The following is a 25,944-nucleotide window of genomic DNA, read 5'->3' on the forward strand; positions in this document are numbered from 1 at the left end:
AGTGGCGCCATAACACTGTCATAAGACAATCATAATCATGACATGACACTGTCATGAGCATTAATGAATGCTTATGACAGATGTCATTAAGTGTAATCCGGAAATTATCTCACTTTTCAATGGATGTAGAAGATCCAAACTGGACATAAATGGAGTTAGTGACATAATTTGCCAGATGACAATGAATTACATCTGTCATAAGCATTCAGTAATGTCCATCATAGTGTCCTGACATAATTATGACGGTCTTATGACAGTCTTATGACGCTGCTGTCAAATAAGTGACACCTATTAACACAAATAAATCAACACATAAGCTGCAGTAGACTATAAGTGCACGATTCAAAATGAGGGGGAAAAGTAGCATCTTATAGTCCGAAAATTACGGTAATCTAACACCCCACTTTGCTAAGGGCCCTGTGGGTCCGAACCCCTGGGGTTGGGTCGAACCCAGGTATATCAGGCAAATAGCTTAAGCAAAGACTCAAAGAGAACTACTGGGGAGCCTTCGGGTGTTTTTGCACTGAGCTCTATACTCAGTTTTCAAATAATTGCCTGCATCTTACACTTCCATCCATCCATCCATCCATACCTTAATTTAACCTGAAAATGAAACCCATTAAGCTCAAGATCTTTTTTTCAAGGTTGATTATGAAAAGCACATGATTCAAGTCATAACATTGTGCACTCTACATACATAATGCATGTACAGTATACAAAAAAAGAGCATAGACTATAGACAACTACACTCAGAAAACAGAATGGAGAGCAGCAAGTAATTGATCTAAACATATCTACACTAAATCATCATAATCACCTATACCTGGAATATATGCTCTATCAGCTATTTGCACTGAAATATCACTGCCATTGCAATGCTTAAGCCACAGCAATGTTGCATGCATCTGACTAAGGAATATGTTCTCAGACATCTGTCTCTATCTAGGTACTGCATATGCCAATATTTGCAGTTACAGTGATAAGATGATTATTAAATGGTTATTAAATATTTGCTTTTACCAATGAATGCTCACAATAAAGTATTGATTGCTATAATAGTATGTTCCATGATTGATTGCAGTAAGAGACATTTTAGTGATTGATAACTATAGACATTTTTAGCTCTTGATGAAACTGCCTTGTCATTCTGACCGGTTTCAACTGGCCAAGGTTCCGCAGGTCAACTTCAATACAAACTAAAACTGTCTGGGTCATTTAGGAAATCATATTGTTGCATTTTATTTCTGCCAAATGCTATTGTTTCATGAAATGTATTTGATGAGATAATTATGAAGTATTTGTTTTATATTTGCTCTAATCAATTGCTGCTTGCAATGAGGAAATACTTTTGCATTATTGCAGCCCGCAATGAAGAAATGGCTAGTTAGAACGATTGCGGAAGCTGTATTTTGTAGTCCATTGTATACCTTTCCCCTCTTTCTCCTTGCAAGCTTTTCAACTAAATTGAGTGCCTTCTCTCCTTATTTGGGGTAATATTATAAATGTCTACCTAAGGATTCATATTTAAACTTGACATACATCATAGCATTTTTGCACTATTACATCAATATCTATGCACAAACTCTTATTTGCACCATATCATAGGTAAACACATCGTATCAAGTCAGCCATTTGCTCGTAGTCTGCGTACTGTAAATTGTCATACGCTGTGTTATACTACAACTACAACACCACTTGCTGCTAGTCACTTATTCACTTTATTCCCAAGCTGTGTACTGTGTAACCTGTGTTTTTATACTAGCCTAATTGTACTTTTGCTTTTGTTTTGCACGTAATGGCGTAGCTTTAAATCTTGTTGTACACTGTACAATGACAATAAAAGCTTTCTATTCTATCCTATTCTGCCTACTGTAAGTCGTGGCATACTGTACAGATATCTCTGATGAGCAATTCAGTTTAAGAAAAAAACAGCAATTACACATTTTCAAATATCATTCATTGCTTTTTGAGATGTTTGGTTGGACACCACAATATCAGAATGATCTGCAATTAAAATGATCGTTTCTTTGTTGTTTTTGCATAGCTAGGCAAGAATTTGCGATAAAGTCCTCAACATTAAACTCCATTTCCAAGAACAATGACTGAGCAAAAATGTACTGAGTACTGGAGGACTAGAGTTTAATGAGTGTGTAAGTAATGAGAGAAAGCACAAAACAGGTGACACTGACTAGCTTTGCAAAAAATGTCTAAATATGTACTGTATTCATTTGGCCCCATATGATTAGCTAAAGAACGGTGACAAGTCTTTGCGTCTTCTGTCGGCCTGACAGTGTGATTAGTGCTCCTGAATAAATGAACAAGAATTACTATGACTTGCGGTACGCATGGATCTACACTGTTAAAAAATAATAATAAGAGGAATACTAGAGTAACACATTGTAGATATGAATGAATGAAATATTTTTAATAATTACAGTAGCTCTTTCCATATTTGAATGTGCTGACAACAAAATCACACAAAAATTATCAATGAAAATCAAATATATCATGGAGGTCTGGATTTGGAATTATATTCAAAATGAAAGTGGGAGAACACACTACAGGCTGATCCAATTTAAATGTAATGCCCTTTAAACCAAGTCAAAATGAGGCTCAGTAGTGTGTGTGTTGCCTCCGCATGCCTGTATGACCTCCCTACAACGCCTGGGCATGCTTCAAATGAGATGACGGTGGGTGTCCTGGGGGAATCTCCTCCAAGATCTGGACCAGGGCATCACTGAGCTCCTGGAGAGTCTGAGGAGCAACCTGGTGGCACCAGATGGACCTAGGAGGAAACCAGGTACCAGTGCACAAGTGTGGGTTATGACAGTGGGTCCAGGATTTCTAATAGCAGTCAGGGCACCGTTATCGTACCTGCAGAGGTCCGTGTGTCCTTCCAGGGCAGGGGTGTCAAACCATTTCCACAAAGGGCCAAAAAGGGTCCTGGATTTCATTTCAACCAAGACTGCGCAAACAGATTAACCAATGAATTTTCTGCTGAAACAAGCAGCACCTGACTGCAATCAACTGATTAGACTTGTAGGAGATCATATTGGTGAAAAGGTGACCTCCTCATTGGTTGGAACGAAATCCAGGACCATCTTGCCTAAGGTTGTAACGGTACACAAAAATCTCGGTTCGGTACGTACCTCGGTTTTGAGGTCACGGTTCGGTTCATTTTCGGTACAGTAAGAAAATAAAAAGCAAAATATAAATGTGCTAGTTGTTTATTGCACATTTTTGTGCTTTCAACAATAGGAACATTAGCCTATACAAAGCTAGAATTCTGCTCAAAAAGTAGCGGGTATTTAAAGATAATAATCCAACAACAATTTGCCTTTTAGACCCTGCATATTGGTCAGCTTTCTTTCTGAAAGAAAGAGGAAAAAAGAAGTCCTGTGCTAAAGAGAAAAGCAATCCCAATGACAAAGATTTTAACATGTATTTTACAAATAAAATGCCTCGATGAATCATTTATTTTTCTTATGAACGGTTTTCAAAAGCTTTATTGGTGGATTTTCTCAAGTTAAAGCGCCACACAGAAATTAATAAATTTAATTGTGCAAGCAGGATCTGTGTGTTATTCTTGTTATTTAATTAAAGGTGTTTTAGCTCATTTCAATTTATTTTATTTAAATCGGCTATTATTTATTTTATTATGTGTTTGTATTTTACAAATGTGATGTAGTATTCATTTATATTGTATATTTTATGTTGTATAACTTTAGTTCCGATGTGAATATTAGTTCCTACTTGTTTTGATGTGGTAGGGGGGCTTTGTATTGAACACTGGGGCGTGTAGGTTATTATTATAGCAGAGAAGACAACTGTAAATTAACAAAGACAAGTCAACTGTACCCCGATCTACCACTCAAGAGATCTGATGGATCTGAAGTGGGTTACGATTGCATATTAGTTTGAAAATCGACCGGATCCACCGTATTTTTACACGAGTGACTTCCGGTCTGCCCAGTCTGCTAGCTAGTAGTATTGACGCAGGAGGGCCACGTCTCGCATCAAATAATAAAATCTGCCGTTCTTTTCGTGTGCATCGCGTTGAGCCGCTTCTGGGACGCGTCTAACACGCGGCCGCACTGTGACTGGTGTGCATTGGCTGATTGAATTTAACGGCCGCGTTTCACTGCATTCTCGCAGTGGCCACGTTGTCGCGCCGTTGACGTTTCTTACTGTCCTACCGTGTTGGTCCTCATTATAGAAGAGAAGACGGAGTAAATATAATCTACACAAAGAAACTGTAACCCGATCGACTCACAGCCTCGAAAAGTAAGGGTTACATTACGTCAGAAACTCGTTCGGTACGACTCCGTTCCGAACCGAGCACCAAGTACCGAAACGGTTCAATACGAATACATGTACCGTTACACCCTTAATCTTGGCCCTTTGTAGAATGGGTTTGACACCCCTGTTCCAGGGATATACTTCCCCTGTCCATCACTGACCCACCACCACATGCTCCGGTCATGCTGAATGATGTTGCTAGCAGCATGACGTTCTCCACGGCATCTCCGGACCCTTTCACGTCTATCGCATGTGCTCAGGTTGAACCTGCTTTCATTGCAGGAGAGCACAGAGCCAGTGGCATAGTTGCAAATTCTGGTGTTCTATGGCAAATGCCAATTAAACTCTACAGTGATGGGCAGTGAGCAGGGACCGCACTAGAGGTTGTCCGGCTCCTCATGGAGCCCGTTTCGGATTTTTTTGTCAGAAACATTCACACAAGTGGCCTGCTTGAGGTCAGTTTGTAGAGCTCTGGCATTGCTCATCCTGTTCCTCCTTGAACAAGGGAGTGGATACCGTTCCTGGATGTTGGGGCCTCTGGCCCTCCCTCTTGAGACCTGGCCAACCTTGGGCAGGTGTGCGTGTTTTTAATCTAATTGCAGTTTATGTTTTCAATCTGATTGCAGGTTGTATGTCAGATGGGTGGAGCGACCAAAGGTGCTGGCAATGACAATCAGCCGTCTTTAAAAGCCAGTGGATGCCACCACCTCGTCGTCCGATCCACTAGTCTGTTTCATACGTCAGTTGCATCTCGCATCCTTGATTGTTTATCTGATCCCCGGCTCACGACTTCTTTACTCTCGCCCCAGGTCCTGCTTTGGCGTGCCTCTCATTGGATTCTACGGCTGGCACCTTCCCGAACGTAATCGCTTCGCAGCCAGCTCAACCACCGCGAGTAGAAAGCTTGGACTTGTCTCTAATAAATTGTTTTGTTCATCATCACATCTTGATTGAATCTGCTCAGGCATCCTCTTCATTTCGCAAGTCCGAACACTGTTGAGGGTTTAAGGACCTTCAACGGCTCTGTCCAGCTCACCTGAAGTAACTACCTGTCTCCTGGAATCTCCTACAGGGCGCCAGGTTGTTCCTCAGACTCTCCAGGAGCTCAGTCATGCCCTGGTCCAGATCTGGGAGAAGATTCCTCAGTAAGGAGGTCATTCAGGCACGCGGAGGACATCACACTACTGACCCTCATTTTGACTTGTTTAAAGGACATTTCATCAAAGTTGGATCAGCCTGTAGTGTGTTTTTCCACTTAAATTTTGAGTATACTGTAACTCAAAATCCAGACCTCTATGGGTTGATACATTTGATTTTTCATGGATAATATTTGTGTGACTGTTGTCAGCAAATTCAACTATGAAAAGAACAAGTATTTAATACAAATATTTCATTCATTCGGATCTGCAACATGTTACGTTAGTGTTCTCTTTATTTTTTTGAGTAGTGTATTATATACAGTATCCTGGGTCCCCCCCCCCCCCCCCGGATTGATAAATCTAAATGTAAGACTTTTAAGACCTTTTTAATGCCATTTCAACTGAAAATTAATACTTTTATCGCACCCATTATTTAGATTATATTGAATCATCTTAAACAAATAAAGCATCAAATTTAACCTCAATTACTAAGTGTGTTTGACAAAAGAATGCACATTTATTGAAGATACAATTAAAACATATCTAAAGTAATATAAAGTATTTCAGATTTTTTTTAAAACCACATGCACGTACACAATAGTTATGGACAGAAAGAGGAGGAGGACAGACCAGCCATCTTCTGAACAGGCTAGTGCACCTGCCAAGACCCCAGTGAACATGGCTAACTAGTTTAAACGGCGAAATTCACATTAATTCATTCGAAAGGCAAACCGTGCAGAAATAAATTATTGCATTTAACACATTTTAATTGGAGAAATTGGCAAATTTCGACACTAAAATGTTAATTATTACATCCGGGTCGGGGGCCGGGCCAGGGTTCTCTCTCGCTAACTTTTTAAAATAAATATATATTAACGATGTATAGATGTTAAACTAAGGAATACATGTTATAAAATAAATAATTTGGATAAAAAAAAGAAGGCGCTGTATGGTCATTGCAGAGCCAGAGCGTGCCATACAGCCTTTTTAATCTTCCCCTCTGCGAGTCCGCAAAACCGCATCTGTTTATTTATATTTAATAAACTTTTCCAGCGTTATTTCTTCGTGTAAATACATCTATAATGATCATAAAAATCTGTAGACTATGAAACATTAAGAAAACTGGGTTTTTTTTCTGCTAACTGAGAATTTGTTACAAAAGACAGGCTTTTATGCAGACATCATCACAAATGTGATCACACAAAAGGCAACCACTCCGTTTTCCCAAGCAGCAAGCAGTGCTCTGTCCATGTCTGACTGGCGCATCCCTTCCCTTTTCTCCTTCCTCTGAGTCCTCAAAAAGAAATCATAGCATTTTGTTTTTTTTCTGGGCTCGGGCCTACAAATAAAACATAAAATTTCGGGGGGTTTTGGGGCTTGGGCCTGCAAATCAAGTTAAGTGATCGGGCTCGGGCCGGGTCGGTCTTTAATACCCGCAGACCGGGTCGAGTCGGACTGGATTTTTTAGGCCCGATTTTACATGATGAGCTTAAATTGGCTGCAGTTACAATGTCAGGAATGCTCCCTTCGGACCATTATGTTTAACAAACTTTTCCAGCATTCTTTCATTGTGTAAATGCATTTATAATGATTATAAAAATATGTAGACTATTTAAACATAAAGAAAATTTGCGTCTTTTTTCTGCCAACTAAGAATTCGTTACAAAAGACAGTTACAACATCGGGAACGCTCCCTCTGGAACGAAACACAATTTGGCCAACATTGTGACAGCTGATGCCGACCAAAAATGACGTAATATCCGAAATAGATCACAGATGGACTCATTTAGCGTATGAAGAGTGGTCTGTTATGGTCTTCAGAATCCACAATACTTCTGCCTGCAGGGTTTTCGTTCAACCGACAATCGGACGCATTCCTGATGCAGAAGTGGATGGATTCTCCGTTTTGCCGGTTGTGGTGGTGGCAGTGCTGCTAGCCGGTTGCGTTAGCACACAGTACTGTGCAATTGCCTGCAGTTGTGATGTTGATGCTAATAATCTATGTTTGTCGCTCTTCATATGGGACTCCAAGGCCCCAAGCCCCATTGTCCCTGGAGACGTTTTTTTGCATAATATACAGACGGCTTCTCGCTCGTTTGGGACGGCTTTAACCCAAGAGTATTTGGGGTCGAGTAGCCATTTGGAATTAAACTTGCACTTCCCCATGTTGTCCGAGTCACTCTACACTGCTTCCTTCCAAATTTTGGCGCGCACGAGGTGCATTTCGATTTGTAGTGCAGTGCATTGTAAAAATTATATGCCTCATCTTTGTTATGGTTAAAAAAATAAATAAATAAAACTTCGTCACTGATATAATCTAGGTTGCACTGAGATGTTTTTGAAAATTAAGACCACAGTGAAAAAACACCGGACTTACAAAAGCTAATTTAATACTTTTAATAATTGAAAACTAAATTCAATGCTTATTTAAATACTTTTAATAACCCACGGGTACCATGGTATCTATGAGAGACTCAACGCTGCTGCAATCCCTGCAGCTTGGAAAGCCCATAAACCCATAAACATGTCTGCTTTGCCAGCAGCTGGTGGACTCGTGTCTTAACAGAAAATATTAAACACTTGGTTGTGGCAATGGAACCCTGGCACTCAAACCACGTTTCAGTTCGCCATTAATAAAATGGCAAGTGGATATCGCAAACATTGAACAACCAGAACTACTTTGATCTAGTGTGTATTTAATAAACTCACTTGGGCCATTAACGTTCCAGTTTAACTTTACTGTACTGGGGAGCATTATGTAATCATACAAGAGAGTTGCCCAAGGGAGCATTCTAATAGATATACACCAACATGCTACATTACACTCACATAATGTGAATGCAAAATGTCTAGGGGTTAATTAAAACCCTCTAACGACTATGTGATAATGCAGTGCAAATAAAATTTGCCTCGGTTCCAACAACACAAATATGTAACATATGCAAATCGTGTACATACAGTACAGTATTCAATGTCACTGATGGTGTAGCGTTAGAGTGGGCTCATTGACAGTGTGAGCCTTTGGTTGTCAGTGTGCCTTGTCTGTGTGTTGGCCAACTTTTCCCTGGAGTCAGCTGCCTCTCTCACATTTTCGTCCTCAAAACAGTTTTCCTTCTTTTTAGGTACACGCAGACAGCTGAGTCTTGTGCTGTGCATTGCGTTTGGTCAGTGGTTGCTTTGATTTCCCAATATAAACTACAGTGATCCCTTGCTACTTCGAGGTTCACATTTCACGAATTCAGTGCATCATGGGATTTTAAAGAGTATTCATTACAAAAAAAAATACAACTGAAAAAACAGGAATTGTTTAATTTTAAGATGCGCGAGAAAATGTTTCGCAGCAAGGCAAACATGACTCCAGGGTAGAGCTGTCCGTTATTATCGGGTAGCTGATAATATTGGCCGATAAAAGCATTATAAAATGATAACGGATAATATTGACATCGGTTTTTCATTATGGGTTTTGGGCTAATATGCATGTTGACTTTAAAGCAGGGGTTAATTTGAGCCGGAACATGCCAGTACACATCCCGGCACCTCTTGATTTTGGCCTCCCTGTATTCCAGGACTTATTTTGTCAGATCCGGCAGCTCTCGTGCATATAAAATAATTACAATATAAAAACATCGGGGGGAAAGAAGGAGAGGAGTCGTTGATGGCTTTCTCCACATTATTGTGGCAACAATAAGTAAACAAACAAAATAATAGCGGACTGCCGCCACATTCGACCGCCAACTTTTGCTTCTCGCTCGTCTCCCCCTCGCTTCCTTCTACTCACAGCTCTCCAGTCCCAGCGTCTCTTAAACGGATCCTGCATAGTGTCTTGTTATGAGCTTTTTGTTGACGAAGCTATCGAACACACGACCTGCTGATAACTTTGTTTTTTTATTAACACATGGAGCTAACAGTACGAACACAACTTGGGGCTCTAGGCAGGCTGTGCGGAGCAATATAGATCCTGTGCCTCTCTATCACACTGCCACATCACGTGACCAAAACAACAGCAACGTTGCGTGCACTTCAGGGCGCCTTGGGAAACATTATATCAGAATATTACACGCAGTTAGGACAATACAGTATAAAATAAAATAATAATATGCATAAATTCATTTACACAACAAATCCCAAGAACTGCATGTAGTTTATAAAAATTAACGTCATTTGAAAGAGTCGGAGATTTGTTGATGCACTGAGAAGCTGGACCAACAAATCACACCCCTGCCATTAATAAAAAAAACAAAAAACTTGCGGCATCTTGGGAGCAAGTAGCCAGGAACAAACCGTATTTCAACATGCCAAAAAGACAGTTGCATTTACTGTCTTTTTTCTAAAAGAAGAAAGATGGTTCAAAACGAGTCAGAAAAGCACATAGAAAAGAAAGAAAAAAAGGAAAGTCCCACTGCATGGCAAGTGGGCATTTGCGTTTTGTTTTTATTTTCTGCATATTGTAATGTCCGTAACTGGGTGCGGGCCCATGAAGGGGCCATCGGACAGCAGAGTGGCTACGTAGCGGGAAGTGAGGAGAAGAATGCTGCTGAGAGCGAAGTTGGCGGTCGCATGTTGCAGCAGTCCGCTGTTATTTTTTTAATTTGTTATTTAACTGTTGCCACAATAAAGTGAAGAAAGCCATCATTCACTCCTCTCCTTTTATTTCCCCATTCGGGCTATTACAATATGTTCCGGGACCTGTCGACGTGTCGTCATCCCTGCGCTGTCATATGTACTTTGCGTTCTGGCACCTTATGATTTACAAAAATTAAGCACTGCTTTAAAGTGAATGTAGAAGCCTTCTGCCTTTGTACAAGAGCTGGTCACAGCTTAGCACAGCAGTTAGGCTTATTGATCATTAAATGTCTCCAAACAAAGATGATTGGGATTTGTTATGTGATTGTCATGTGTTTGTGGTGCAAAAATTGGATGGACGATAAATAATAAAAAAATAATGAATATGTTAAATCCAGGAACGCGTGTATCGGTATTAGATTTTTGGAGTTGGAATATTTCGGGATAACGGTTATCGATTGAAAAGTCATTATCGGGCAACCCTACTCAAGGGCTTTGTATAGACCCACGGGCAAGGGCGGAGTGGCATACGGGGATACCGGGGATTTCCTTGTAGGCCGATGACCCAATGAGCCGATGGGCCCATGGTCAAATGAGCAGACCCTAAAATTAGCGCACCCACGTAATCCAAGCATTACCGAAATGCAGCGACCAGCAAGACAGTTGACTTCCACCCACCACCAACACGGCTTCAAAAAAATCCTAGGGGAAACACCGTGGTAGGTTACAGTTCCCATTTTTGTGGCACTGCAAATCCACCAATCTGAATAGGTACTGAATATTAGCTGTGGACCTCTCTGACTACTCCCATACTCAAAACAATGCATTTTTACTGTCCAAATATATAGAAAAATGAAAAAAAAGTCCTGCGTGTGAACTTTAATCAGATTACAGTTCTCATTTATGTGGTACCATAGGCTTTGTGTTAAATTGTACTACTAAAATAATTTTTTCTGATCATGCTTTCAAAGCAGCAGCATTTTTTTTTGCATCCTTCCTGATTTCTGCCTTGAGAAAATCCTTTCTCAGCAGTCTACAGACAATTCCCCAGACTTTATGCTTGGTTTGTTCTCTGAAATGCACTGTCAACATTGGAACCTTATACAGTTGTGGTCAAAAGTTTACATACACTTGTGAAGAACATAATGTCATGGCTCTCTTGAGTTTCCAGCTATTTCTACAACTCTGATTTTTCTCTGATAGAGTGATTGGAACAGATACTTCTTTGTCACAAAAAACATTCAGGAAGTTTGGTTCTTTTATGACTTTATTATGGGTGAACAGAAAAAAGTGATCAAATCTGCTGGGTCAAAAATATACATACAGCAGCACTAATATTTGGTAACATGTCCCTTGGCGATTTTCACTTCAATTAGGCGCTTTTGGTGGCCATCCACAAGCTTCTGGCAAGCTTCTGGTTGAATCTTTGACCACTCCTCTTGACAGAATTGGTGCAGTTCAGTTAAATTTGATGGCTTTCTGACATGGACTTGTTTCTTCAGCATTGTCCACAAGTTCTCAATGGGGTTTAAGTCAGGACTTTGGGAAGGCCATCCGAAAACCTTAATTCTAGCCTGATTTAGCCATTCCATTACCAGTTTTGATGTGTGTTTGGGGTCATTGTCCTGTTGGAACACCCAACTGCGCCCAAGACCCAATCTTCGGGCTGATGACGTTAGGTTATCTTGAAGAATTTTAAGGTAATCCTCCTGCTTCATTATCCCATTTACTCTCTGTAAAGCACCAGTTCCATTGGCAGCAAAACAGCCCCACAGCATAATACTACCACCACCGTGCTTGACCGTAGGCATGGTGTACTTGGGGTTAAAGGCCTCACCTTTTCTCCTCCAAACATATTGCTGGGCATTGTTGCCAAACAGCTCGATTTTTGTTTCGTCTAACCACAGAACTTTCCTCCAGAAGGTCTTATCTTTGTCCATGTGATCAGCAGCAAACTTCAGTCGAGCCCTACGGTGCCGCTTTTGGAGCAAGGGCTTCCTTCTTGCATGGCAGCCTCTCAGTCCATGGAGATGCAAAACACGCTTGACTGTGGACATTGACACCTGTGTTCCAGCAGCTTCTAATTCTGGGCAGATCTGTTTTTTGGTGATTCTCGGTTGAATCTTCACCCTCCTGACCAATTTTCTCTCAGCAGCAGGTGATAGCTTGCGTTTTCTTCCTGATCGTGGCAGTGACAAAACAGCGCCATGCACTTTATACTTACAAACAATTGTTTGCACTGTTGCTCTTGGGACCTGCAGCTGCTTTGAAATGGCTCCAAGTGACTTTCCTGACTTGTTCAAGTCAATGATTCACTTTTTCAGATCCATGTATGTATATTTTTGACCCAGCAGATTTGATCACTTTTTCTGTTAACCCATAATAAAGTCATAAAAGAACCAAACTTCATGAATGTTTTTTGTGACATAGAAGTATCTTTTCCAATCACTCTATCGGAGAAAAATCAGAGTTGTAGAAATAACTGGAAACTCAAGAGAGCCATAACATTATGTTCTTCACAAGTGTATGTAAACTTTTGACCACAACTGTATGTACTGCACAAGTGATATATTTAATTAAATTTTTGTTCCAAAAAACCAGTGTTGAACAAAGGAAATCTTAAAAATTATCAGGCGCACCAAAACTTTTGCATACCACTGTACGTCGCCAGCATAGGAATGGAAATCGCTAGTAACTCGAGGAGTCCATGTAGTTTCCAAACATAGTACTTTTATTCCCTGCGTTTACAAATACCTGTTACACACTTTGGTCTGCAGTAGGATTATCACATAAATCTAGTCTTGCAAGAATTAATCAGTTAACTCGAGTAATTCCATTAGAAAAAAAGCTTTGATTCAAATTTTGCTGCTTCAAGGATTCGTTTAACTAGAGTGGCGTTGTAATTAAAGATGCACCGATACCAGTATTGGCAGGGGGGGCTGATCCGTCCCGAAATGGTGGTATTGGTATCGGCGGGTACCAACAAAAAGGGCGCCGATACCATTTAATGTACCAGTATTATAACACTTGACAGCGGCCTTTTTTTTCTCCTGACGCTCACTACACTCTCTGTTGTGTGATTACACACAACAAAGCAGCTATCGCTATTGGCCTTCTCCAGACCAATGAGAGCGGGTCAATAGCCGGCGTTTACCAATGCCGGGACGGCTTTTTCATGTGGAGGAAAAGAATGGACGAGAGGAAAATGTCAGCGGTCTGGAAATTGCTGCATCCAAGAATTGCGGCCTGAAAGTTTGGAAAGATGGAGTTAAATCGGCCAGTTTTAATACCTTGTACCTGATATAAAATTGGAAGACAAAACATGTGAACGAACAACAGACAATAGGGATGTATTCCAAAGGATTGATCAACATGGGGAACTAGAGCTCTGAACATTTCAACATATCGAACATAAATCATTCGAGCTGGAGCATGATATAGATCCGGACAATAATTTCTTTTTTAATACCAACATCAACTGCTGCTATTACACCGAGGAACAGTACAACTCTACCATTAAAATGAACAATAAATTATCAATAATGCATCTCAATAGCAAAAGTACGAATGTATGCTAACTTCAGTCATATAGGAGAGTATCTGAATCAATTTATAAAACCATTCAAAACAATTGCCATATCAGAAACATGGCTCAAAGCAGATAAAGGAATGGATTTTGAACTGGATGGTTATGAATTTAACTGTGTACACCGAAAGAACAAGAGTGGAGGAGGTGTCGCTTTGTATGTGGATAAAAATCTGAACTACAAAGTTGTAGAATTGACGGTTGACATATTTCATCTAACTTGGCTGGATCCAGCTGCTGCCTGTTAAGACCAGCATAAGTTTGTAAGTTTTAGTTTGAGCTAATATGATTGTTTATGCATTCGTAATTTAGTTTTGAGGTATATTTAGAATTTTTTTCTTCGGGAATATGTGTTTGAAAGATTTGTTAAGAGCATTGTAAAAACAAAAAGTTAGCATTTAATTGCATTTAAGCCGTCGGACATTTGCTATACAAGTTAGCCATTTGTTCTTTTTCTGTGAATGTGTGTAATTAGCTAATAATAATTAGTTCTGTACTTTGTTCCTCATTAATTTTTTAATACCGTTTGAGGCCAAGCTCAGGTATTTTTATTTTCAAATGCATTTATTGTTCTGGTGAAATGAAAGTGCAATTCTGCATAGTCTGTAAAAACAATCGGGAATTTGATTTTGTGTTTGCCTTTAATGCTCTTTTGAAAGTGCAGCTTTTTTTCTCATCTCCTAAAATTGATTCTGCAGCGCATTAAATGTTCCTCATCCGATTACTCAATTATTCAAACTAAATAATTGATAGATTAATCGATTACTTAAATAATCAATAGCTGCAGCCCTAAATAAATGACATAATTATTTACACTATATTATGAACAGTTATATATTGATTAATTGTGATTAATTATGATGAGATTAAAATCTATATTAAAAAGAAATCTAATGTATTGGCATAACAATTTTTTCAGGACAAAGTATAAACATTTCGCTGTACACTCTGCTTCCTTTCTAATGACTCCCAACATATTCTTATTTTACTATCTGCTCCGTATAGCTATTTTTTCAAGTATAACACACACTCACCGTCTGCTGCAGGTCAGGGATGATAACGCGGATGACCATTGAGTTTATTTGAATGTCGTCCATTTGGTGGGGTGATTGCTCAGCCGTGGCCCTTATAGTTTCATAAATTGTTTCTTCATGGGAGCTTTCAGAGCCGCAGTCGTCGGAGTAATCAGAAAAACTTTGAGCCATCTCATCCTCACTCGAAGTGGGGCTCCGGGGGATAGTCATCAGGCCTGGCAGATTTTGCTGTGTCAGACAAGAAAAGCACGCATGGGTCACTATTTCAACTGTTTCCTTAAAAAATTAGGTGTTAAACCATTTACTCAATGTGACTTCATAGATAGTTTCATCCCCATCCATTTAATTGTATTGCTTGCATCCAGGGGTTAATTTAAGCCGGAACATGCCGGAACAATTCCGGCTTCTCTTTATTTTGGCCTCCTTGTGTTCTGGGACTTATTTTGGCATATCCGGCACCTCTCGTGTATAGAAAATAATAATAATATTGAAACGTTTTTTTAAAAAAAGGTATTGTAATACCCCCGAAGGGGTGGAAAGGAGACGAGTTGTTGATGGCTTTCTCCACTTTATTGTGGCAACATTAAGAAAACAATAAACAAAATAACAGCAGACTGCCGCCACATTCGACCGCTAACTTTTGCTTCTCGCCAGTCTCCCCCCTCGCTTCTTACTACCTCACAGCTCTCCACTCCCAACGTCTCTTAAGTCGACCGTGCATAATTCCGGACATTATGCTATAAAATAAAATAATAATATTCATAAATTCATTTACAGAACAAATCCCAAGAATTACATGTTATTTATAAAAAAAATAATGTCATTTGAAAAAGTCAGAGATTTGTTGAGAAACTGAAAAGCTGGACCAACAAATCACGTGTTATCCTAAGGAGGTTGGTTGCCAGATAAAATGGATACAACAAGTTTATTGAGGAGTTGAATACGCACAGTATTGGCCCAAGGATGCAGATGCGCTGTATGTAGAGATGGAGTTTGAGTCGCTGTGGCCTACAGAAAGTACAGAGATTCAGATGGAAAAGACACGCGAGATGAACTGATGGGGTTACATATGGCTGTCAACAGTATTCCCATTGCAAGTGCTGAACGTGAGCGCAGATTTTCTCAAATGAACTTGATTTGCACTCCCAACCATACGTCTCTGCTCACATCCACCATATCATATTTACTCTTCCTAAATCTTGTTGGACTTCCAGTGGGGTCGTGGGTGGACAAAAGACACAGAATTGCCATTGACACAAGCAGTAAAACCCGAAACATAGAGGGGGAGGAGAATGCGGACATGCTCGGGGTGTGGAATGTTTTGGAATATGGTAAGCATACTTAATAGGCCGCCGTGCCAATCTTTTAAGCAATAGTACACGAGATGCTGTTGTTTAACGTCAGTCATTAGTGGTACGAGAGTGATGCATATGCTGTACTCAAGTACCACCAATGACGTTAAACGACAGCATCAACTGTACTATTGCGATTATATAACGGACCACCACATTTAAATTAGCATAAAATGTGTTCATAAATATGATAGGATAAATATGTTTGGAAATCACAGACTCAAGGCATGAATGTAACGGCGCAGTGATGCATTTGGTGATGAGGCCCTAGCCATGATTTAATCATCTATCCATGTTATATCGTGATTAATACATGGCAGCTGACCAATCAGAGAGCTTTGTTCCTCAAACCCACCCATTATTATAATAAATAATAATAATGGGAGATTTGCGTTATTTATTGAAATCTCTTATTTTTACAAGTTGGACCTGTTGAGATACTAATTGCTGACTGTGTACTTTAAGCCCCACCTGTGGTTATGTAGGCAATTGCCCGTGCTGTGCAGGGTATAGCCTAAATAATTGTAAATTGTTGTCATAACATTTATACGACGGATATTATATGAATTTGAGGCTTGTAATTCCCACAGCATGGCAAGTGTGCATTTGCGTGTTGTTTCAGTACAATTTTCCGTGTATGTTCCAGGACCTGTGACCGTCTAGTCATCCCTGCGCTGTCATATGTACTTTGCGTTCCGGCAACTTATGATTTACATATTAAGCACTGCTTGCATCCAAAAGAACGCATGGGGTTGAAAATATTGACAAAATAGTTTACCTTATTAAGACTAAACTGAGAATGAAGGTCAACAATACCCCTTAAACATCGCAGATTTAGAGACAAATGAACTGTATTAAAATTGAGCTGACAACCTGAAGTCAGAAAAATTAACTGTGTCATGTAACATCATCGGTCTTCCCTTCTACTCACACTATCATGACTGACTTGATTAGAGGACATTCAGATGTACCTGGCATTAGCATGGGCGTCGCCAGACACATTTCACTGGGGCATGTCCCTGGGGAGTTTTAGTCTACATAGCATCAGAATGCACCAATTTAATATGGTCATATTACTCTATTCACTCCATATACACAATCTGCACATGGCTCCATTCCATTGGTAGGACGTTTCGCCTTGTAGCATATTTGGTTACACAAATATGATCTATAAACCATGCAAAATTTTTTTGTTGATGAAAATACACCGTAAGTCTGAAGTCTTTTTGTTAACCCCTCCAGACCCGCATTTCTTCTGCTGGGTAAAAAAAAAATCTTATCTGATTTTTACTCTACTGAAATACCAGAACAAAGTGCAATTTTTTTGGTCGGGGATATTTCATGCTTTTATTGGTTATTTATGAGAAATGAGCACTTATGTTTGCCTTTGTGAAGTTGCGTTTTGTGTCAGCCATTTTCAAAGAGCCGAAAATAGCAAAGAGGGTCTGCTAAACCTCATGATTTGATTTCGATGGGTAAAGTGTGGTCCAATCATCTCCAGGAAGTGGCAATAGCAACTAAATTCAGTGTAATTATTGATTTATGTCATGTCCTTTAGCAGCATACTCATGTCTGAAGGGGTTAATATGTCCTATATTTTGAGCTTATTGAATAGTCACCTTAGTTTCCACAGAACCAGTATTTTTAATTTTTGGGGGGGAGATGGGGATTTAAATCTAAAACCACCGAAATGCAAAGAGAACTACTTTTGGCTGTTATACCTATAACCGGGGGTGAAAGTGGGCCAGAACGGTCAGGAACGCAGTTCCGGTATAATAATCAGGGCCAGAACGCAGTTCCGGTATAAGAGTCAGAGCCGGAATGCTGTTCCGGTACACGTTGCTTTGATTACAAAAATATGACGACTGTCAAAACGCTATGTAAAAAAAAAAATTAAAAAAAATTAAAAAATGCTAAGCTGCCACACATGCATTTCATCTCCAAGAAGAAAACAATCTAACGACATCAGATTTACATACACAAGTGTTAACCACAAGCATATTAAAGCATAATCCATTTCCACCGATATTTATTATTTATTTCTATGGACGGCATGGAGGTTTCCCCAGCTACTGCAGTTTTCTGAGTCTGACATTGATGAGCCACGTCAATGTGCGAAACAAAATGCCTGGACTCATTTATCCGTTCAATTGGCTGACATACTGACATGTGATCAGCAGTGATAGCGATTAGCTCTAATTGGTTCAAATGTACATGTTTTCTGGAACAGAAAAAAAAAAAAAAAAAAAGTGTTGAATTGATGCGACAAAAAAGGGCAATGCAACAGAAAATGGATCAAATCTTTAAGAGCAAGGAAAGAGTTGAGGAGGCTTATTTATCATATTTAGTTTTATTTGCTCTGATGGGGAGGCTCAGAACATCTTAGCTGTCAATGTGCACTTTGGACTTCTATTCATTTATGTTAGCTACTTATTCATTTCCTTATGATTTAAAAAAGTCAATGTTTGTGCAATCATCAAAATATATTCCATTTCACTCTGCATAATATAAGTCATTTGTACATATGTTTCCAAATGTATGTTAGTTTTATGTAAAAAAAAAAAAAATAATAATAATAATTAAAAAAAAAAAAAAAGGAAAAGGAAATGTTTATAGTAACTTCAATTTTAATATACATTCTATGTTCTTAAGTAGTTAAAATTGAGATTTGGCATTTAGTTTGTGAGGAAAATAAAAATTAGGAGATGAAGGTTGGGGTTATTGCTGTTTTTGTTAACTTTTATTTTGCAAATCATTGAAAATATACAATTTTGAATGAAAATAAGTTTTTGTATGTGCTATAGAAATAACTGTGCCAAAACAGTTTTCTTTGCATTTCAGTAGTTTTAGGAGGTTTGACCCGCCCCCCCCCCCCAAAAAAAAAAAAAAGAAAAACAAACAAATAAATAAATGAATATAATTTCTGGCTCAGTGGCGACCTTCATGTCGGGGAGTTCAGGTAAGAAATTCTAGCCACTTTCACCCCTGCCTATAACACACAATAAAACACAACAGGTCTTACACATGCATTAGGCTACTGCATTAGACTTACTTTAACAAGGCATACATGAAAAACATTTTGCTTTGGTTTTGATCAGGCCTATCTGTATTTGTAGTGGCAGCATAAAAGTCATGTACGGTTGTAGTGCTCGTTTGACACCAAGCGTAAGAGCCGTTATGGGTTTCCGTAAGGCCAAAAGCAGGACAAAATGACAGTTTTTCCTCGTGAAAGTGGTGAATATTTTACCTGGTATCCCTACCAACATAAATGTATTTATGTGGCGGCTCTGTTAAGTTTACTTGTTAAAAAAAAAATCATGATATAGTGGGGAAACATTTTCCAGGTCACACAGAAACAAGTCTGGGTTTTTTTTTTCATCTTTTGATCGATTGTATCCATTCATTTCTTATAGCCAAAATTTCCCATTCATTTTCACTGGCCTGGTTTACAATTCATTCAATGTCACAAAAACTTCCATTCACCCCAAATGATTAATTTCCAACCCAAGTGAGCCGATATGAACAGGAGGTGATATAAAATCAACAGAAAGTGAACACTTAATGCCCCAAAATCAACAGGAAGTGACTTGATATCTACAGGAAGTCTGAGATGCCCCAAAATCAAGAGGAAGTGAGCCGATATACCAACCATCATAGCAAAGCTACCGTTGCAATTTTTTGAGAAATTGCATTTTCTAGTTATACAGTATTATATTATTATATACATTGGTAAAAAAAAAAAAAGTATCTGAAGCTTTTGGAATTTCACACATTTCTGCATAAAATCACCATCAAATGTGATCTGATCTTTGTCAAAATCACACAGATGAAAATACATTGCCTGCTTTAACTAAAACCACCAAACATTTATAGGTTTTCATATTATAATGGGGATAGCATGCAAACAATGACAGAAGGGGGGAAATAAGTAAGTGTACCCTCTGCCTAAGGACACTTAAAAAGCAATTGAAACCAATTTTTACCAAACATTTTAAGTCAGGTGTGTGCCCAAACACTGATGAGTGGTTTAAAGCTGCACTGCACACCATAAATCACACACCTGGTAAGAAATGTCTTGATAAGAAGCATTGTCTAATGGGGATCATGGCTCAGTCAAAAGAGCTGTCTGAAGACCTGCGATCAAGGATTGTTGATTTGTATGAAGCTGGGAAAGAATACAAAACCATCTCGAAAGGGATGTTCATCAATCGACAGTCAGAGAAGTTGTCGATTTGGCACTGTTGCTTCTCTCCCAAAGATAACACCAACAGTTCAGCGCAGAATACTCAGAGAGGAAAAAAAGAAAAAAAAGAACCCTAGAGTGTCTGCTAAAGACTTACAGAAATCACTGGCACAGTCCAATAATCTCTGTGCACACATCAACTATATGTAAAACTATGGCCAAGAATTGTGTTCATGGGAGGAGTCCACGGAGGAAGCCACTGCTGTCTAAAAAAAACATTGTTGCTCGTTTGTTGTTCGCAAAAAGGCACTTGGACACTCCACAGACGTTTTGGCAAAATATTTTGTGGACTGATGAAACCAAAGTTGAATTGTTTGGGAGTAACACACAACATCATGTGTGGAGGAAAAATGGAACACCAACATCAACACCTCATCCCCACCGTGAAGCATGGTGGAGGGAGCATCATGATTTGGGGCTGTTTTGCTGCCACAGGTCCTGGACAACTTGCAATCATTAATGGAAGAATGAATTTAAAAGTTTATAAGGATGTTTTGCAGGAAAACCTGAGGCTGTCTGTCAGACAGTTGAAGCTAAAAAGAGGATGGATGCTACAACAAGACAATGATCCAAAATACAGAAATAAATGCACTTCAGAGTGGTTTCCGAAAAATACACGCTCTGGAGTGGCCAAGTCAAAGTCCAGACTTGAACCCAATTAAATGCTGTAGTATGACCTAAAGACAGCAATTCATGCCAGTTATCCCAGGAATCTGACTGAACTATAGCAGTTTTGTGGAGAAGAATGGGCCAAGATTAGTCCTGATCGATGTGCCAGAGTGATCTGCAGCTACAGGAAGCGTCTGGTTGAAGTTATTGCTGCCAAAGGGGGGCACAAAATATTAAATGTGATGGTTCACTTACTTATTTTTCCCCCTTCTGTCATTTTTTGCATACTATCCTCATTAAAATATAAAAGCCTACAAATGTTTGGGTGGTTTTAGTTAAAGCAGACTGTTTTTTCATCTGTGTGATATTGACAAAGATCAGCTCACATTTGATTGTGATTTTATGCAAAAATGTGAGAAATTCCAAAAGGTTCAGATACTTTTTCATACCACTGTATTTTATGTTTGTGTAAAATTCAAAGACTGTAAAACGTGATTTGATCTGTCATATTTGGTGAAGAATTAACAGTGTGATGGGCCAACGATGACAATCATTCACAGAAATAGTCTTTGGAAAGATTTTTCTGTGTGGTCTCAAATTGATACTCATTTGGACACTGAAAGATTGATAGTATTTGTGTTTGCTTGTGGCTTGTTAGATAGGAGTGGGTAATCAATAAGTGTCATATGATACATGATTAATAACCATCTTAAGTATGTCACAAACACGATGATAAATCTGCTTTGAACTGGGTGTGATAAATTGTTCTTCAAAAAAGGAGCCACCATGAATAAAAGGAGACTGTTTTTTGGAAGTGTGTGGCATATCTGTATGGAGGACCAAAGCTTTCAAAATTAGAAAATAGATGAATAAATGAATACAAGTTAAAATTAAACCGACTACGAATACAAATACTGTATATGATTACAAGACGAAAAATATAGAAATAACAATTCAACGTAAAAAAAAAAAAAAAAAAAAAGAAATGAAATGAAAAGAAATACAGAAGAAGTAAGATTCTAAATAAAAAAATTAATAAAATGTGGAAATAAAAGACACTTTGCTCTCATAATTTTTGCATTGTCAGTGGGAACATGCAGGAGGAAATGTATTTAAATGAGGGGGCGGTCCTAAGTGTGTTGAACTATTTATCTATAGACCCTACCCACGTGACGTCACAACTCCTTCCTCCTGACTGGTGCCACCCAATTGTCCGTCAACACATCATGTTTACCTGTTACGGCTACGTACATTCCTCCTATTTACGACGTGTTTTTCTGCTCGTTAACATTAATAATCAAAATGGTGAAGGCGTGTGCGGCGGTCGGTTGCAATAACAGAGAAGATAGACGGAGAAGACGGAGAGACTTGAAGTTCTACCGGATTCCGAGAGACCCAGAGAGAAGAGAGCGAGATGGGCTGCTGCAATTCGACGAGAAAACTGGGCTCCAAACGATTACCACAGATTATGTAGCAGTCATTTTATATCTGGTAAGATGCATTTAATATATATTTAGAGGGTTTTGGGCTGACAACCACAATTAAGATCATTGCTAGGCTAATCGCCGACAACATATACGTATGTATGTAGTGAGAGTGCTATCGCTAAACCATATAAACATTAAAAGCCCTAACTCCATTGACAAACGTCATGAAATACATTAGACTTGACAGTGGATGTTAGCAATAACAAAAGATTTTGAATTGAAAATTTCGTAACTCACCTTTCCAAGCACAAGATAGATTCCTGCCGAATTTTCGTGGACGAGGACCTGTTTCACCCAACCAGCAACGAAGTATTTATAAGCCTCCAAGCTCTTAAAGTTTTTCAAACTTTCGTGAGAATAGGCTGATTTTGTGTGGACAAGATAGTTGTACATATCAGGCTAGCTAGCAGATGTCAGGCAAATACGGCGGAGACAGCGGGTTGAAAAACATCGATTTAGGCATCAAATATGGATCTGGCGAATTGATAAACTGAAGCTTTTCCACATAACGCCTTTTATGCAACGCATCAAGTGAGTTTACGGCATCCGAAAGCACCGGGTCTTCCATGAAATGCATTATAAATTGCTCGATCAATTGAGACCATTGATAATACAGACACAAAATGACGGACAAGGGGGCGGAACCATACAGCGAGCACGTGATTTTGTGACGTCGGTGGGTAGGGTCTATTGGTCAATCGACATACAAGGGCGGCAATCGACAAGGTAATGCCTGTCTGTCCATGACCAAGTTAAACCAATCATGCAGAGTGGGTAATGAGCCACTTATCAAAAAAAAAAAACACAGCGTAACCAATGCCAGCTTTTGTAGACAATGATTAGCATTAGCGGTTGGCATTTCCAGGTTGTTGTTTTTTTTTTTCTGTTAATGTTAGCGAATACCATAAGGAAATAGTGCCCATGTTAGCGTAGCTCTAGCTATTTGAGCATCCACGCAACCAACAAATAGGCAAACACTTCAACCCAAGACACACCATCTGCATGTTTACACTAAAAAAAAATAAAAAAAAATACAAGAGCAAAGTTTTTTTATTTATTGATTGCCATTTAATTCAATTTCTATATTATTTTTGTATATATTTTCAATTTATAGCCTATTCCTTTTTATTTTTACTCTATGTATTTCTATATTTCTAATCTTTGAATCTTATTTTTGTATTTATAGTATTAATTGTTATTAATATTTAACATTTTTGGGGGTTGGCAGTTTTGGTCTTCCATATATTTGATGGTAATTTCTAGGGATGTGCACAACTAGTTGTTTAACTGTGGAATCGACTACTCATAATTAAAAGTGTTGTATTTTACTAGTCGGTTAAATGCAGCATCATGGATCTTGAGCCCCTTTCAAACATATGCTGAACTCCGGTTAAATCCTGGGATTGAAACGGGTAGCCTTTATGTCTGAAAGCGATCTCCCGGGTCGACTGAGACGAAGATGACACGGGGGGGGGACTACAATGAGACGCGGTATTCATGAAAGTAGCCGGTTAATTCCCCGGTCACAGGCAACTGAATAGATTGCAAAATTAACCTGAAACTGAAGCTCTTTCTGACTGGGGATTCTGCCAGACATTCCCAGCAGACCCTCAAAATATGTTTGGGCCTGCCAGGTCTGGCCATCATCTTCCGTCGCCATTAGAGCCAACACACCACCAGGTGGTGATCAGTTGACAGCTCCACCCCTCTATTCACCCAAGTGTTCAAAACATGTGGCCGCAAATCCGATGACACGACAACAAAGTCGATCATCGAACTGCGGCCTAGGGTGTCCTGGTGCCAAGTGCACATATTGACACCACTATTTTTGAACATGGTGTTCGTTATTGACAACCCATGACGAGCACAGAAGTCCAGTAACAGAGCTCCGTACGGGTTCTGATTGGGAGGGACTTTCAATCAAGCCAATCATGCCCCTCCAGGTGTCACTGTCATTGCCCACATGAGCGTTGAAGTTCCCCAGGAGAATGAGGGAGTCCCCAGAAGGAGCGCTCCAGCACACCCACTAAGGACTCCAAAAAGGGTGGCTACTCTGAGCTGCTGTTTGGTGCATAAGCACAAATAACAGTCAGGACCCGTCCACCCACCTGAAGGAGGAGGGAGGCTACCCTCTCGTCTACCAGGGTAAACCCCAACGTACAGGCGCCGAGCCGGGGGGCAACAAGTATGCCCACACCTGCTCGGCACTTCTCACCATGGGAAACTCCTGAGTGGAAGCGAGTCCAACCCCTCTCGAGAGGATTGGTACCAAACTGTGTTTGGAGGAGAGTCCAACTATATCTAGTCGGAACTTCTCTGCCTCACACACCAGCTCAGGCTCCTTCCCTGCAAGAGAGGTGACATTCCATGTCCCAAGAGATAGCTTCTGTAGCTGGGGGTCAGACTGCCAAGGTCCCCGCCTTTGGCTGCCGCCCAACTCCCTACGCACCCGAGCCCTTTGGCCCCTCCCACAGGCAGTGAGCCCATGGTAAGGAGGACCAATGTTGCCTTTTCTGGCTGTGCCCGGCCAGGCCCCATGGGTAAAGACCCGGCCACCAGATGCTCGCCTTCAAGCACCACCTCCAGGCCTGGCTCCAGAGGGGGGCCCCGGTAACCCGCGCCCGGGTAAAGGAAACCTGAGTCCATTTGTTTTTTTCATCATAAGTGGTCATTTTGAGCCATGCTTTGTCTGGCCCCTCACCTAGGACCTGTTTGCCATGGGGGACCCTCCCAGGCAACATAGCTCCTAGGATCGTTGGGACACGCAAATCCCTCCACCATGATAGGTATGGTGATGTCTCATTGATAGGACTAGTTGACTTGTCGCAAATAAAATCTGAGACTAGTCGGCAGGAAAATTAGTTGAAAATCCCCATACCTACGAGTTTACTCTTCTCGATATCTGACTTGTCACTATATTTTACTCCTGTTGTAAAGTTTGTGACGAGTTATCAAGGCCACTTCTTTGAACTCAGCCTATTATGGTATTCCAATCCTAGTCTTTAAAGGAAAATGAGAAAATGAAAAATCAAATTTTTTTGGCAAAGCTTCTCAATCTTGAGAAAATGATGGTTGAAAGCCAAAGGAAAATGTGGATGCAGATGGTCTGCCTTTTTCTTTTTTTTTCTTTTTTCAGAAAGTAAACAGTTTGCACGCCTGTGTGAATACAAGCTTCAAATGAGAGAAAAGAACCACTTCATGTCAAAGTGAATCATTTTTGTTCCAGCTCAACTGAGAGCACTCATCGCTATCTGGAAGTGCACTTTTTTATCGACAAGGCTTTCAACAAATTGGCTAACTTTACAATTGCACAGTTTTAGCAGTGACAAGTTGTGAATTCTTTGAGATAATTGGTGGTTGGCATCCTCTTGTTTATCTGAACTTTGCAATTGTAATTCCAAAGGATAAATGTCACGGATGGATTATTTCTTAGGGTACAAATGCTTTGTCTCCGGTCCATTGTCAATTTAGATTTTAGGAATCTGACAGCGAATTGTTTGTTTGGTTATTTTCAATAATGTTGTGTCAATATTTTGCCCTTGGTGGCATGCAATACTGCTTGTTAATTGTCCTCATAATGCAATTTCTCAAGTATGTTTTTTTCCCCGCAAAAATCACCACAAAGGAGGTGG

At 39.7% G+C, this 25,944-nt stretch overlaps 1 protein-coding gene across 3 annotated transcripts in view; it reads right to left on the reverse strand.

Moving 5' to 3' along the window:
* The window catches only part of LOC130917256 (SH3 and multiple ankyrin repeat domains protein 2-like), a 525,263-nt gene that overhangs the window by 415,257 nt on the left and 84,062 nt on the right, over positions 1–25,944 (reverse strand). For all 3 annotated transcript variants that reach the window (XM_057838487.1, XM_057838477.1, XM_057838497.1), the window contains exon 2: positions 14,622–14,849. In XM_057838487.1, coding sequence (XP_057694470.1) covers positions 14,622–14,831 — 210 coding nt within the window. In that variant the 5' untranslated portion in view covers positions 14,832–14,849. The remainder of the gene's footprint in view (positions 1–14,621; positions 14,850–25,944) is intronic.

Source organism: Corythoichthys intestinalis, chromosome 1, assembly GCF_030265065.1.
Source record: "Corythoichthys intestinalis isolate RoL2023-P3 chromosome 1, ASM3026506v1, whole genome shotgun sequence".
Lineage (NCBI taxonomy): Eukaryota > Metazoa > Chordata > Actinopteri > Syngnathiformes > Syngnathidae > Corythoichthys > Corythoichthys intestinalis.